This window comes from Neophocaena asiaeorientalis, unplaced genomic scaffold (assembly GCF_003031525.2).
Source record: "Neophocaena asiaeorientalis asiaeorientalis breed wild unplaced genomic scaffold, Neophocaena_asiaeorientalis_V1.1 scaffold7, whole genome shotgun sequence".
NCBI lineage: Eukaryota > Metazoa > Chordata > Mammalia > Artiodactyla > Phocoenidae > Neophocaena > Neophocaena asiaeorientalis.
This window is the reverse complement of record NW_020185337.1, coordinates 2,682,086-2,699,094: the sequence shown is the minus strand read 5'-3', so window position 1 is coordinate 2,699,094 and position 17,009 is coordinate 2,682,086. Positions and strand designations below refer to the sequence as shown.

General features: G+C 42.5%; 1 protein-coding gene across 2 annotated transcripts in view; it reads right to left on the bottom strand.

The window, feature by feature from the left end:
* Nucleotides 1-6,891: 6,891 nt before the first annotated feature.
* SLC10A7 (solute carrier family 10 member 7) overlaps nt 6,892-17,009 on the bottom strand; it is a 250,750-nt gene continuing 240,632 nt past the window's right edge. For both annotated transcript variants that reach the window (XM_024736219.1, XM_024736220.1), the window contains 2 exons: nt 11,911-12,056; nt 6,892-9,460 (listed from right to left, as the gene is read on the bottom strand). In XM_024736219.1, coding sequence (XP_024591987.1) covers nt 9,431-9,460; nt 11,911-12,056 — 176 coding nt within the window. In that variant the 3' untranslated portion in view covers nt 6,892-9,430. The remainder of the gene's footprint in view (nt 9,461-11,910; nt 12,057-17,009) is intronic.

The following is a 17,009-nucleotide window of genomic DNA, read 5'->3' as shown; positions in this document are numbered from 1 at the left end:
GTGGGAAGAAAGATCGGAGACCAGGATGCCTGGAAATGTCAATATTAAAGGTGTGAGTGGAAAGGGGGCCTGTGAACGGGAAACCCAGATGCTCCAGGGCCACGAGGGCACCTGACCAGGTGGAACTGAGTGGCTGTCCAAGAGGACTGTGGTCATAGGGGGACAGCCCTAGAGCAGCTGTACAGTCGGACCTCAGATCAGCCGGGCGTTAGCAAATCAGTGTCCGTATAGGGCAGCTCTGTCAGCTGCATTATCAGGTGGTTCTCAGCCAGACTCAGTGCTTTCTGGGGGAGTTGGGCAAAATTCCTGCTTGGAGTTCTTTGGAGTAAGTAGAAAAAGGCAAGACCCAAGCAGCAATGGTGGGCTGGAAAGGCCTTTCAATTCCTGCTGGAGGCCAGGGACGGCTGCAGTCGTCTTACAATTCAGAGTCAGGTGTCTTCATAAACTGATGAAGGAGGCACTCATGCCCTGGTCAGGTCCTGACTTAATTGGTGACATTTAATGGACTGCCTAATAGATTTTTTGCCTAGATTAGAATTCAAGCAGAATAGACCCTGACGGCTGACCCCATACATCCGATACGGTTTACCCAGGTCCCATCCCTGTGGAACCATAACAATAGCTGTCACTGATTGGGTTCTTACCAAGTGCCAGACACTGTGACAAGCCATTTGCAAGGATTCTCTCATTCATTCCTAATAACCAACCTGTGGCATTACACGCTTTTCACTTTGGCTTCATGAGCAGAGAAGTGATACAGATGGTATTCTGCCCCGTCTTCAATGTGCACAGGTACAGAGGTGCTCTTTGGAGCTGGAGCGGCTGCTGAGGGGAAGGGGCATTGTCAGAGGCACCACGTGTGAGATGGTGAGAGCAGTGGGTCCCCGCGTAGGAAGTTGCCATAAACATTTAGCGGTGGATGAGCTCTAGCTACGTTGGCAAAACCAGCCCGGGAGGCCGCACTGACAGCAGTGCTCTCAGTGAACACCTAGCATCAGGGTCTAGAATGCCCACTAGGGATCCCAAATCAATGTGGTTGTAAGGATTTCTAGTCTGGAATAGCCAGTAACAAGGGAACGACCCATGTCTAGGGCTGAGGCCAAGACTTGTTTCCTCCGTGTGTGGGCTTTTCCTATCAGTGGACTCCGAGGCCTGGCATGTGTCAGAAACCCTAGGCTCCTTCCTGCCAATGCTCTGGAATTTCTGAGTTGTGGAGCTTTTGAGTCACTCCAGTGAAGGGAAAACAACACCCTTTATGAAAACCTTGGTTGCAGAGTTCAGGTAGAGTTCAGAATCATTGCTAGCTAGTTTCTAGAATTTTAGAATATGAGAAAATAAGATCTTGCAGGGAGCACGTCGTTTCCGAGGTGCAGAAGAGTCTACTTAGTGGTTAGCAGTGTGGACTCTGGAATCAGGAAAGTCTGAGTTCAAATCCCAGCTCCACCATGTAAGCGTTGGGAGGCTTGCACTCTTTTTCGTCTTGGTTTCCTTATCTGTACATCGCCGATAATAATGGTACATATCGCCTTAGGAATGTTGAAATAATTAAATGAAAAACTGGAATAAAGAACCTAGTATCGACCTGGGGGACAGAGGGATTTTCACACCTTGGCTACTGTGAGTAACGCTGCAGTGAACGCGGAGGTACAGGTTTCTGTTTGAGTTAGTGATTTTGCTTCATTTGGATGTGTAACTGGAAGTGGAATTACTGGGTCATATGGTAGTTCTATTTTTAATTCCTTGAGGAACCACCGTACTGTTCTCCACAGTGGCTGTTTCTGCAGTTTTAAAGCACCTGCTGCCCAACAGCCCTCAACAAACAAACAAACAAACAAACAAATTTTCAGTACAAATCTGCTTTTCCAGCAGATATTTTTGTTCATTTGGAGGAAAATGAAGTAAAAGTTTCAACATCCACAAGGAAGTTATATAGGGGAGAAAAGGAACATTCCAGTAATACAGACACCAAGTCACAAGCAGGAATTCTGTGCATGAGATGATAAAAATGGAAACTCCTGGAAATCTTGGGGGGCGTAGAATGCTTCCCACAGAACATGGAATTCATTCTCAAACAATTACACCTAAATATAAATTAATATGTATTCAGATGGACTGGGGAATTGCAACAGCCATAACTAATATTCAGTGCTCTGATCTGTGGCACTTGCCAATTTCTGGGGTGTAAACAGTCCCACCCTTGCCAATTTCAAGCTACCAGCAAGCTGTTCCTGAGTTGGCATCGGGGAAGGATGCCCTCAACTGTCTCTCAGGAGATGATACAAGCCGACTCCAGCCTACACACAGATACCTGTTCCTCCGCGTTCACTGCAGCGTTACTCACAGTAGCTAAGGTGTGAAAATCCCTCTGTCCCCCAGGTCGATACTAGGTTCTTTATTCCAGTTTTTCATTTAATTACTTCAACATTCCTAAGAGGATATGTACCATTATTATCGGCGATGTACAGATAAGGAAACCAAGACGAAAAAGAGTGCAAGCCTCCCAACGCTTACATGGTGGAGCTGGGATTTGAACTCAGACTTTCCTGATTCCAGAGTCCACACTGCTAACCACTAAGTAGACTCTTCTGCACCTCGGAAACGACGTGCTCCCTGCAAGATCTTATTTTCTCATATTCTAAAATTCTAGAAACTAGCTAGCAATGATTCTGAACTCTACCTGAACTCTGCAACCAAGGTTTTCATAAAGGGTGTTGTTTTCCCTTCACTGGAGTGACTCAAAAGCTCCACAACTCAGAAATTCCAGAGCATTGGCAGGAAGGAGCCTAGGGTTTCTGACACATGCCAGGCCTCGGAGTCCACTGATAGGAAAAGCCCACACACGGAGGAAACAAGTCTTGGCCTCAGCCCTAGACATGGGTCGTTCCCTTGTTACTGGCTATTCCAGACTAGAAATCCTTACAACCACATTGATTTGGGATCCCTAGTGGGCATTCTAAACCCTGATGCTAGGTGTTCACTGAGAGCACTGCTGTCAGTGCAGCCTCCCGGGCTGGTTTTGCCAACGTAGCTAGAGCTCATCCACCGCTAAATGTTTACGGCAACTTCCTACGCTGGGACCCACTGCTCTCACCGTCTCACACGTGGTGCCTCTGACAATGCCCCTAAGTGTCCATCGACAGATGAATGGATGAAGAAAATGTGGTATATATACACAATGAAATATTATTCAGCCTTTAAAAAGAAGGAAATCCGGCCATTTGTGACAACACAGATGAAGGTGGTGGGCATTATGGGAAGTGAAATAAACCAGAAAGAGACAGACAAACACTGCACGGTATCACTTATATGTGGAATCTTGAAAAAAAGCAGAACTCATAGAAGCAGAGAGTAGAATAGTGGTTGCCAGGGGCTGGGGGTGTGGGAATGAGAAGAGGTTGGTAAAAGGGTACAAACTTTCAGTCATAAGAAGAATAAGGTCTGAGGATCTGATGGACATCGTGGTGACTGTAGGTGATAACTGTATCATATAATTGAAATTCACTAAGAGACTGTATTAAGTAAGCATCCTCACACACACACAAGTAACTGTGTGAGGTGAAGGGTGTGTTCATTAATTGTGAGAATACTTTCACAATGTATGTGTATATTGGATCATCACTTGTACACTTCAGATAGCTTACAATTTTATTTGTCAATTATACCTCAATAAAGCTGGCAAAAGATAAAAATGATGATAATTAACCACCACTATCACTTAGGCCATCACACATTTCCCACTGGACTGTCTTTTCTCTTTGGCCCACTTCCTCTCTGGTTCCTCTTCTTCCAGTTTTTGGACCTCTCAGCCCCCTTTCCCATGCTGCTGACTCCAACTCAAAATTCCTCTCACCTCAATGCATGGGACAGTCAGATTCCCTTGTCCGGCCCTTACCCCCCAGGATGTGCCTAGAGGCCCATCTTTCTCAACCCAAAAAGGTTTTGCTTGACAAGTGCGCCACGGCTCAGAAATGAATTATGCCGTTCGCTCAAGAAGTAGCAGAAGTAGCCCCAGTTTGTGCTTTATGCTTGTTAGAACTCTTCCAAAGTGTGATTAAAAGAAAAGGTACAATTAAAAGTATGAACACCTCTGCATTCCTGGTCCTAGGAATCATCACCGTTAAGTAGTCTAAGAGTGGTTAAAATGTGCCCACTTCTTAATTTTGTGGCCTTGAAAGCCACTTAGTCTGGGACTCAGTTTCTCATCTGTAAAATGGGGATAATACCACCTACCTCATAGAGTTGTTGAGAGGGTTAGATGAAATAATGTACAGTGCGTGAAATAGTACCAGGCCTAAAGAAAAAGCTCACTAATGTTACTTATAAGTATACCTCTAAACGTTTTTTATGTATGGAGTGTCCCTACCCATATGTAACATATATTTTAACTAATGAAAAAATAGGATATATAAAAATAGTATGACAAAATGCATATTCTTCCTTGAAATTTATTCTTCTTCCTACTCAACAATATATCGTTATTCCACAGTGACCATCATTTCTTTTAATGCCTAAATAATGTTCTACGATAAGAACATACCATTGAGTGTTTAAACATTTCCTTGAGTTGGGGAATTTGGGTGGCCTTTCAGCCTTATCAAAGTTCTGAAATGTCATTGTCGGTAGATTCTAGGGCACTTATCTATTTCTGGATTCACAGAAGCCAAAGAGCTGGGCTGAAGAACACATATATTTAAACTTTCAATGGTACAGCTAAATAACCCTCCAGAAAATTCCATCCCCATTTATGTTCCAACTAGAAGGGCATGAGGTCCCTCTCCCCAAACCCTTATCAATATTTGAATATTATGAAACTTTCAACTTTTTGTCAATCTCATAGGTGAAAAACAGTATCTCATTTAAACGTATATTTCCCTGATCTCTGGTAAGACTGAATATTTAAAAATATGTTTATTATCCATTTTGTATAAATTACCCATTCACAAACTTTGCCTGTTTTGCTAGTGTAGAGAGAAGTCACAGCTCCTTTTCCATCTCCTCCCCAACGTCTGGGCTACAGCTCATCCAGGACATACACGAATCCTCATGTTGCCTCATTCCAACGCGCAGTTGGGGAAATGAGAGGAAAGTGGAAATGAGGAAGTTTCTGTTAGATTATATAGCCACTGGCCCCAGGGCAAGTTCAGGAAGTCAGAGAATAAACAAAGAGGTGGCTGAACTTCTGTGAACTTGGGGGTTGGGGAGAGAAAGAGCTGGTAACAGGGCAGGTAGATGGGGTTACGGGGGAAGGGCGGTCAGTGAGAAATTCCAGGTGGGAGGGTGGCTGGGAGATTGGTGGGAACAGGATGTCTAACATTCCATTTTTTTCCTAACGTTCCATTTTAAGTTTCTCTATCCCCCCAAACTCAGTGTGTCCAGACTTTGGTAGAAATCAAGGAACTGGAATGGAAATCCATGTGTGGGTGGTGGAGTCTGAGATGCTGGAGAGCTCGGTGGAGGAAGGGGGTCTGGAGAGGCCTGTGGGCATCTTCTGGGTGACCCCCTGTGACTCAGCTCAGCCCTGCGACTTCAGTGCTCGTCTGCACCTGTGTTTACAAGCACATCGGCACCAACCGATCGTTAGAGTGACCTTTAATGTTTAATACAGTTTCTCATCGTTGGCTCTGTAGACAAGTTCTCCAGGGTCAATGAAAAATTGTTTTCCCTTTACATGAGGTTAGTATTTTACTCACATTTGAGAAACTGTTCTATAGTGTAAATAAGATTAGCTGCTTTGCTAAAGAGAGTACTCTTATGAGACCCTTTGTATGTATCTACATAAACCAATAATATGATGATAATCATAATAATTTGTATCTAGTCTTTATAATGTCAGAATTCCGATAAGGAAAACGCTTTATTTTTTATGCATATAAAGTATTCACTAATTCAGATCAACCCAAGCTGATTTAGCCTTAATTATTGAGGGTTTATTGTTCTGTCAAAATATAAAAGATGAAAGTTATTTGCATATCACATCTGCAGCTTCAACTTGGAGAGCTAGTGTTTACACAGTTATGAAGCCATGCATTTCTCTCAGCAGCGCAATGTGGCTTCACAGTTTCCCTCAGGCTAGGTAGGAATAGTAGCAAAAAAAAATCAGTTTTTCTTGTAACTGAGTAATGATCTATATGTAGGGAAGAGCTTTCATAATTATGAAGGTTCATGTCTTACCTATTAAGATCACAGTTTGGAAAATGGTTTTTTGGGTTTTTTTTTTTTCTGGTTATTAATCTGAGTCAGGCATTGTGCTAGGCACAGGAGGAAAACAAATGAGGACCACATTGGAGGAGACAGAAATGTAAAGTGATGATTAGATGAGCAAAGGTTTTGGAAGACTTGAGGGACTTGTTCTAAAGGCACGTCACAGGGAGTAAGTCTAGAACTGACTGGGGGAGCAGGAAAGCTTCCTGGATGAGGTGACATTTCTGTCAGCCTTCCAGGGAGAAGAGGCTTGCTAAGTCAAGACAGCAAAATGAGAACACGAAGGTATGGAATTCTACAAAAGGGAATGTACCCACGAAGAAACTCGGGGTTTGGAAAAGGCATTCTGCATTCTAAGGGTTCATATTTCTATCCCTGAAAAAATTGACAAGGTGGCTAAAACGCAGATCACCTATATTCTGTCCCTTCTGTTGGATATGTTTCTCTTTTGGTCCTCAACCCTGATGCTGAGAAAATCTCTAACCAGCAAGGGCTGGTTCTGGATTTTAACGTTACGGCGTGGTGGGGTATTGAGATGGATACCTGGGAAGACTATGAAACTTATATCCAGCTAACCACAAATAGTATAAGAGGATTGGAATGAATTAAAAGAAATCTACAGATACTTGGAAGGCATTATGAGTGTATATCTGAAATCAGGTTAAAAATAAGCCGCAGGTTCTCTTGTGATTTCTGAAACATCTTTGTTTAATCATAGAATTATGTCCATCTTCCATTCATCATAAATAATCCATTTCATTACTTCACCAATCCTTTTGGAAAAATTTGGTATTTAGCATAAACAAACACTGAACATTAGCCAGGGGTGTGTTAGTTTCAACCAGAAGAGGGAAGAATAAAAAGAAGAGCCCACAAAATTTTAAAACTTAGAAAAGAGCACATGAAAAGATGAACATTCTCATCCATTTAAAAAATCAAATTTCATAACAACCATTAAAAAAACTCCAGGTGGAAAAACAAGCAAACATAAATATAATCTAACGTATTTCTTTCATAAATACATTCAGACAAAACAAATGCATAAAAGAGATAGTGCATAGATATAACAACATATTTTAAGATATGAATAATTAAACCCCAATAATCATGAATTAAAAATATATTTTGATTTTATTTTTTTGTCCTTTATGGAAAAATATGCACAGCATTTGTGTAAAAAAAGAAATAGGTATACACATCAATAAAGCCACCAAAATTCACTATGGAAAGAAGATTATTTGAAAAAAGAACACATTTTTTTTAAAGCAAAAGGTAAAATGTTATATCATTTTCAGTTGAATTTTATCCCATAGTCACACCTACTATAGGTGTTAGATAATAGAGGTAGATAAGTTGGGGGGAAAAAAATCAGTATTCTAATGCTAGGGAGAAGATTTTTAAGATAGCTCAGACAGACAATTCCATTCACTCTGAAATTCAAAGAAGCTTGCAGGAACAAAACATGAAAACCTTTCTGTGCTCCATATGTAAGCATCAAAAGTATCAAGCAAAATTACTGTAGTTTTAGACACAAGTGAAATTCTTGACAATAGGAATTCTTGCCAAACAGCCTATTTAGCATAGCTTTTTGCAGGGTCTGGCACTAGCCTTAAAACTCACACCCAGGCTAACTCTTATGAAATTTATGAGGTTCAGTGACATTGAAATGAGTCAGAAGTAACACAAGATGAGAGCTGGTAGTAACAATAATTTAAATTTACCATACTGGTAAACATGGTGAGTTTCTAAGGAATGATTTTTTGTTGTTGATAAAACAACAAAACAGCTGCTGAAGATATGGTGTGACTCGTGATGTCAATATCATCTGTCAAATCACGAAAAGACACGTAGAGAGGATGTGACAGAATGGTGTGCAGGAAACAGGAAAAGTGTTCCCTTATTTCTATACATTGCTTTCTTCTCTATTTGGGTCGTGAAAGCTCTTCCAGACATAGTAGAAGCAAACATTGGATACTCCATGGCAAGCTGATGCCCAACTGGGAGCTAATTTTACTTAATATTTTGGTTGACAAATGGTTTTGCATCTTCTGTGTCTATTTTTCTTTCCATCTCGCTAGACAGAATGTGTATATGTAACATTTGTTTGCCTCTATGACCTTTATATTTTCATTTATTTGTAAGAGCGATGTGATTTAATTTTTTTTTTTAATGTTGCAAACATTTGTCAAATCTGCCAAGGAAATTCTCATTAATAACTTGTCTCAAATGCCTTAAGTGTGCTTAATTTAAAGATGTAACAGGCTGCTTCTGGCTAAAAGAGGAAATTTGTGCCCAGCACATCTGTGTAACAGGAAACACATTTTGGTCTCCATTGTGGAATGTGAAATAATCCATCATTAACTGTTGCTGCTCTCGAACTAACTGTAATGTTTTTGGGTCTCACATTTGGTTGTTATGAGTTTGCAAGTGTGCTGGAAAACAGGTAAGAAAGAAATAATGGAAGAAAAACGAAAAACATTTGAAATATAATTTTAAGAATCCGGAAACCCAAATCCTGCAGTTTATCTGAAAACTGCACGTACTTTGACTCATAACTCAAACATCAGGCCCTTTCTTTGAAGCAGCTTATAATAAATTTAAGACATAGAACACCACAATCTCTTGTAATGGAACTGAGGAATTTCTGAGTGGAAACTATTTGAAGGAACGTCTTAAAAACTGATGTCAAGAAATGCAGATGACTTATGCTTTTCAGCATCTATTCAATCTATGACCCCTGCTGAGTTGATAAGGAAGAGGCATGTCACAGTTGCAGAAAAAAAAGAATCACAAGGGAAATCAAAGTATCCGTGAATAAGACTTTGGAAATTTTCGCTGTCACGAGAAGAGCATTTTCCTGATGGTGTGACCTCATTCCAAACAGTACAGTAGCTAGTAGAGAGAAGTAGCTAGTGCACAGAAGGTGGTACGATGAAAACGTGTTTGCTTTTTGTCGCTTATGATGACTGTTTCCTGTGTTAGGAAAAAAAAACAACAAAGAACAACTCCAAAATACTGAACCACCCCTGGCAGTAACCAACAAAGTAGGTTTTGGAAATAACGCTCTCGTCAAATCCATTTTAAGGCACTTAAACAGTTATGTCATATTTTTTTGTGTAAAAAAATAAAATATGCATTGAAGCAACGTTCACAAATACATGTCTTCAGAACTGTTTGTATGTACAACCCTGTACGTATATACATCGCTGCGGAAAGACCACCTCCTTCCTTATACCGTTGGTCTTGTCAACTTCACTCCCTACAAGAAAGGAAAACATGACATCAGAGTTGGACGGTATCCACGAGCAACGTGAGAGCATCAATTAACACCAGATAATTTATGCTACCAGAAGGAAAAAGAGGCCCGCCTAGATAGCATGATATAACCCAGGATCCAAACCCCTGGATCCAAATAAATTCACCCGCCCACCTCACTGGCCTGCAGAATCTGGCATCTCCCCCACGCCCGGCATGGCTATTTATCCCGTCTGCTGTGCATTAGATGGTGCCTGTGGGTCTCAGTCACTATTGTCTGTAAAGCAGAGGAGACACTCAAGGATACCCTTACGATGGACACTTTGTTTTTGTGGCCAGGTGGGAATGGCTAAATATTGCAAGCCTTCTGGATTATTCTACATTAGCCAGTGGCCCCCTGGTTTGGAGTGGTTTCTGTGCAAAGGGAAAAATGAACAGCGTCCAGTGTAATCTCCCTTTTGGAAATGCTTCTGTTACTCTGCAGGATAAATCCCAGAGCTTTTAAACATTTAGAAGAAAACTTCATTCTGATTAATTTGCTGTTCACTATGACTGTATATTATTGATGGAGTATTAGGATTTTCAAATAATTTTCTTCATTCTTTGTCAAAATTTATATATATAAATTCTGGTCTATCGTGCATATACACATTGTTAAACACGAGCATATATACAAATGAAGTTTTCAAAGGGGATAAATAGTAAAAGAAAGAAAATTACTGAACTGCTCCTGTACCAATTCTGAGTGGGAAGACCCCAGCCTGGAGTGGTCCCCAGCACAGAATGGTGTTTGCTAACATTTTGTTCAATTACAAGAGGAGGGAAGGTGCTGGAGGGCTACCTTCTCAGGCAGGATTCTGGGGACCTAGGGCTCTCCTTCTAAAAGCAATCTTGGGGGTGGGGGGGAGAGATAAATTAGGAGAGTCTGGGATTAACATATACACACTCCTATATATAAAATGGATAAACAACAAGGACCTACTGTACAGCACAGGGAACTATACTCAATATCTTGTAATAACCTAAATGGAAAAGAATCTGAAAAAGAATATATATATATATATTCCTATATATTTTTATTCTTATATATATTCTTACATATATAACAATCACTTTGCTGTACACTTGAAACTAACACAACATCGTAAATTAACTGTACTTCAGTACCAAAAATTAAACAGAAGCAATCTTGTATTTCTGTTTGGAGCATCGTTGTGGTGTAGGGGAAAGATTTTGGGGGACACATAGACCAGGGTTCAAGTACTAAGTCTAGCACTGAGTAAACCCACCCCCATAACCCTGGGCAAGTTGCTCAACTCTCTGGGCCTAGTTCCTATGTGTTCAATGGGGATAGCAGAGCCTGCTACAAAGAGTGTTGTAGAAAATAAGGAACATCAGTGATGATAACAGTGATTATATCAGATAGCTTTTGTCAAATACCTGCCACGTAATCCTCCACAACTCTAAAGAGTAGATGTTATCATGAGTCTTAGTGTGGCAGAGACTGAGGTACAGAGACGTGAAGTAACATGGCCAGGGTCACACAGGGGTAAGGTGGCAGAGCTGGCAGGATGGCTCAAGGGCCCACACTCCGAACCTGGTGAAGGCTGGCACGTGCTTAGCATAACACAGAGCTTAACAGGCTGTAGTGGGGCTATTCCGTTTTCAGGACACTAAGGACACGACACACAGTGCTCTGTCACTGGCTATCTCCTTGACACCTCGTGAGCAGGCGAAAGAAGTCTTGCAAAGTCTGAGCCACTGGAAGAAGGAAGAAGCCGGCTCTATGGGCACTTCCGTGGTATGTGCTGCATCTAAATTGTGTATGAGTCACTCAGTTTATTTGATTTTGGCTGATAATTTAGAAAATCAAATCCACAAATATCAAAAAAGTAACAAGACTTCTGAGCCAAGTGTGGTGAAACTGACGTCCTTGTGTGGCCTCCTTTGCTACTGAAATTTTATTTTTTAATTCGCAAATGCATAGTACAAAGAAGTTATTATGTGTCTGGAAAATTAAAAATAAAGTAGACACTCTGGATAAATCCAGGTGCTATCATACTTAGAAAGGCATGTGAAATCAGGACACATACAAATGATCGGGTGGGCAAAGATGGTGGGCACCCGAGCAGAGGGGCACATATATTTTGGGTATATTTACTGAAACTTTAATCCACTGCAATATGCCCTTCGATATGAGCAAATTAAAAAGGGCTTTTAAAAACTACCTCTTAAGTATCATCGTGCTGTTATAACAATATAGAACAATTAGCCCTCAATCCTCTCGCTCAAATTGAATTGGATTAACGCGTCATTATTATCGTATTTAGTTAAGAGAATGTGTACTTGAGAACAAGGTTATATGTGCAAAAGTTAAAGCATATGAACAGCTAAGATTCAGAAATAGCACTTCAATGTGACTTGGATCCAAATAAGATTCTTCTAGAGTCTCACCTTCTGCCTTGACACCATCCAAGACTTTATTGTTGGCACCAACACACTTCCCAGAAGGATCTGCACCGGGTGGTAGATCAGCAAGGGGACGGATATTAAAGAGAGGTACTCATGGCCTGCAAACACGATCTTCAGCATTGGAATCCCTGATGAACAAAGAAGACAGAAAACCTAGAGGCAAATTCAGTCTGTCATCAAACTAAAGACATACGCCATTAAAACTGGACTTCGGATTGCGCCTCCTTTCTCTTGTGTATATTCACAGAACTAAAAAGGGAAGGTCTGGAACGACTCACCAAATCTTTCCATCTTCCTTTCACTGTGTAAACCTCCAAGCTCTATCTAGAACAGATTAAAACTGAAAAGGTGGTCGGTTCAAGGGCACCAGTAACTCTCACTGCAAGTTAGCAGCCTGTCTAACAAGGAGAGGTGAGAAGATAGTGGGGAATAGAGTTTCTTTTTAAAAAATTTTTAAATTTTATTTAATTTATTTTTTTATATAGCAGGCTCTTTAATTTCTTTCATCAGTGTCTTATAGTTTTCTGCATACAGGTCTTTTGTCTCTCTAGGAAGGTTTATTCCTAGGTATTTTATTCTTTTTGTTGCAATGGTAAATGGGAGAGTTTCCTTAATTTCTCTTTCAGATTTCGGAATAGAGTGTCTTTGAGAAGGCTGAGGCATACTAGTAAGGTAGAGGTTAAAAATGGATCTTTTCTGCACAACACTGTAAAGCAACTATACCACAATTAAAAAAAAAAAAAAGGATCTTTTCTTGCTTAGTAGTGAAACACTCTGTTGGTCTTTAGGGAAGCCTGCCTGGCACCATTTCACAGCCCCCAAGTTCACTTTGGGGCTGAAAGTATATGGTAAGATAAAGTATGGTATATATGGCTATAAGTAGGAGGGTACTTTAGCCAGATAGATATTAATAAAGGCTTTTGCACATTCTCTTTTGGCCAAGAATCTCAAAGCACTTTAAGCAGTACTGTATACGGCAGATGAATTCTAAAATCTGTGCTGAATGATTAAACCCCACAGTGAAGCCTGTAACGGAACTCAGGTAAATGAATACTACTTCTGAGTCTACCGCTCTGTTATATCCAGGGCAAGGTGTGCATATTTTGTAAGCAGCTGCCTAACGTATGTAACTATTAAGCTTCTGTAACAGAGTTCAGACACTGGTGATTTTTATCACCAATTGCTTTAATGTGGTTCAGTTGTCAGTACGGCTGTGTATGTACATCAGTTTTTCAACGGAATAGTTTTAACAGCTTAGCTTTCTTTTTGTTTCTTTGAGAACAACCACTGAAAAGGACCCAGGCTCCTAAATACACACAATGATGGCACATAAATAACGTTTTATGATAGCCTGGTGAGGAAAGCTCTGTTTTTTCAATTATTTTTACCTTATGCTAAATTTCAAACCTTTATGCAAAAATGTATTTCATGGCTGCTTTCTTTTTCATAGCCTCACATATCATTGCCATAAACTGCAAACACTTAACTCTTCCCAAACAAAGTCTCTCTCAAAGCTTCAAGCATATGCATTTAGATTTTTGCACAGCTTCTGTCTTCTCACTAATATAAAGAACAAAGGAGTTTTCTTTTTAAAAGTAATATGCTTAATCCACTTATTGGATTTGAATTAGATCAGTGTTAGATATTGAAAAGCAGCATTTAATATTATAATCCCAGAGGGCTTCCCTGGTGGCACAGTGGTTAAGAACCCACCTGCCAATGCAGGGGACACTGGTTCAAGCCCTGGTCCGGGAAGATCCCACGTGCTGCAGAACAACTAAGCCCGTGTGCCACAACTACTGAGCCTGCGCTCTACAGCCTGCGAGCCACAACTACTGAGCCCGCATGCCACAACTACTGAAGCCCACGCACCTAGAGCCTGTGCTCCGAAACAAGAGAAGCCACCACAATGAGAAGCCCGCACACCACAACAAAGAGTAGCCCCCATTCGCCACAACTAAAGCCCACACGCAACAACAAAGACCCAACGCAGCCAAAAAAATAAAAAATAAAATAAAATGAATAAAATCTAAAGAAAATTATAGTCCCAGAAAGTTACTACAATGAGAAATGAAGAAGACCTGAACATATACTACTCCTGTTTTCAGGGAAGGTTATTTGGCCCAAAAGGATGACGTGAAGGAGTTGGGGGGTGGCGTGGAGTAATAGTGGGGCTAAAGGGAGCAAATGATAGAAATATGGAGGTATGTGTTCCCCAAAAATGGTCAGAGCAGGGGTTTCTGACCCCAAATTCAAGGACGATGGCTGCTGGGCTAAATCACCTGAGTTACACTTTCTTGGCTAAGTTCAGACAGGCTCTGGGTCGCTCTTCAGCCAGCTCAAGCAAGCCCACAGATATGGTCACAGGGCTGCTGCTCCAATACGCAAGTTCACAAGGTATCTTAATGGAAGCGACATCAATTCACTGTAGTGTGATGAAAAGATAGTAGCAGTAATGATAATAACGGTTTGTATGCAGTGAGTACTTACTTGAGGCCAGGTGCTGTCAAGGGCTCTCCCATATGAACAGACAACAACTCTTGGTGGTTGATGAAACCTATTGTTTGCACCACTTTACTAATGAGGAGACTGAAACGCCTCATTAGTGGTTAGAAAACTTTCCCAAGTGGTGGAGTCTTTACTGCAATCTAGGCCACCTGGGTTTCCAGTTCTCTGTGTCAGGTAAGGGTCAAGGCCTCCAAGGTCTTCAGTTCAAGATGCCACAGGCATGGCAGCTCCATGAAGCAGAAGAGGGCCTGGGATGCAAAGAGCTTTCTAGTCCAGAAGTCCTTTCAGAACTCGCTCCCCTTGGGCCCCTAACCCTCCCAGCAGCACTTCCGGGGGCAGCAGACCTCACACTCCCCTGCTACCCTCGCTGGGGTATTCCTGTGATTTCACAGCAGCCAGGAGCTCAGTAACCGCGAGGCCTACCCCAATAGTGGCAAGGGAACCCCAGACTGACACTGCCTTCAAGATACTTCCAGTGTACAGGTGAACTTCTACCTTCTGTGGACCCTGCTATCACTTTGTATGAAGTTCTCTTCTGGTCCTGGGCTGGTTCTTCAGCTCTTCCGTCTCATCTTTGAACACACTCTTCTGTACAGACCAGGCTGGGACTCTGCAAACATCACTCCTCCTTGTCAGCAGGCGGCCACCTGGACACTAGAGGAAGGTCGGAGAAGGCGCAGAGGCCTGGGGTTCGGCCCCAGCGGCTAGCCCACTGTGCCCCTCCTTGAAGGTCTGACCCCTGTTTCCTCTCCAGACTTCTAGGTTCTGAGAACCCAACTTCTTCCTTTGTTCCCCCAGCTCCGGCTACTTCCTGCACTTATTACTCCTTCATTTCCTCACTGTCCCCTCCCCGCTTTCCCACACTGTTTTAGTGCCCTATGTTGATGGCGTGGCGTGTTTGCCTGCCTCACCCTGGAGACACAGGCCCTCTCTCACTTGGCTTCGCACCCCAGTCATCCACTTTGCCTGGAAAAGAGAGGGCTCCCCCATGACTGGCCGCTGCTGTAGACATCTGTCGAATGAAGTAGGGATTTCTCTTCATCACTTTTTGTGCCTGCAATACCTCCTTGTTAATTGTTAATCAGATTTCCTATCACCACCACTCTCAGTGACTAATGTTAAAAATATGATTGAAAATCACATCAGAGAGAAAAACTTAGCTTCCGGAGATTAGGGGCCAGGTCCCTTGGCTGCGTCTTTGCTTGTCACTCTCTCAGGGTGGATTCACCACCGGCTAATCCCCGGATGAGGGGAGGGGGACTCCAGAGATTCAAGTCAAGCTATTTGTTTTGGGAACCTTTCTGTTCCCTCTGTCTGAAACTCTACCTTACTTCTCGATCATTCAATTATCCACTTTCCTTTTCAATTATTAGTTCCTTCGCAATCTCTTCTTTATATCTCAGTCTTTCCCCTGCTTTTCTTCAGTTTCTCCCCATCCGCCCTCCTGGCAGCTTCCACCCTGTGCATTTTCATTTTCTCGAGGGTCAGAGTAGGAAGAGAAGTTGGGAGAAGTGGTGGGGTGGAGGGGGAGGTAACTATTCTATGATTCCATGTCCGAGTGGTCCAGTCCACCCTGGCGATGTTTGGAAGCGGCGAGTTTACGATCTCTGTTCTAGGGCATCTTTGCTGTGTTTCCAGCACTATCAGGACGAACACTGGAAATGAAATAGAGAGAGTCCTGGAACTGTGAGGGCCACTGTGCTCACCACACTGCGATATCTGTCACCTGGCCACGAATTTGGCAAAACTTGACCTTCAAGTCGAATCAGAGAGCATCGCTATGTCTTTTTCCAGAAGCCCATGTGATGCACCACCCTTTCATCCTCTTCACCCACCCTTTCAACAATTCACTCAATCGTTCATTCAATTAGCACTCACTTCACAGATTAACTAAAGGGCGAGGCATGTGACACGACCCTCACTCAGGTAACTCACAGGCCCCTCTATGACCACTCCCACTGCCTCCCCGTGACCTTCCTTCAGGGCTCGGTCAGCCCTCACCCGCCCCCCAACCCTCACCCCAAACCCATCTCTCTGCCTTCAGGCTTGTCCTCTGCAGGGTATTTTCCAGTCTGTAACCAGGCTGAGTACAAAATCTCTCTCCGTCTCGCCACACTCCCCTGGGCTCTCTCTGTGCTCCAGCCATGAAGAGTGCGGTACCCCTTCCTCCCCTCCTCTCCCCAACCCGTGCCCAGGCCCATGCTCTAGGCTCTAGAAGTCTCACCCCTCGGTCTTTGCACGGGAGTTCCTTTTGCCCAGGATGCTCGCCACCCACTTCTTGACCTGCCCGATTCCTTAGCCCGCAGTTTCTACCTCACCTCCTCTGGGAAGCCATCTTTGATGTCCCAAGGCTCCTTTCTGCTCTAGGCTTACCCAACTGGGGCGTGTTCTGGCCTAGCGTTTGCTGCATTTATTATCGCTGCTTGCTTCGTGTGTGTGTGTGTGTGTGTGTGTGTGTGTGTGTGTGTGTGTGTGTGTGTGTGTGTGTGTCCCTCACTAAGCTGTTAGCTTCTTAGGGTCAGTGACTGTTTTGTCTTCATCTCTGAGCATCTTAGGGCTCAGAGGAAGAGCAA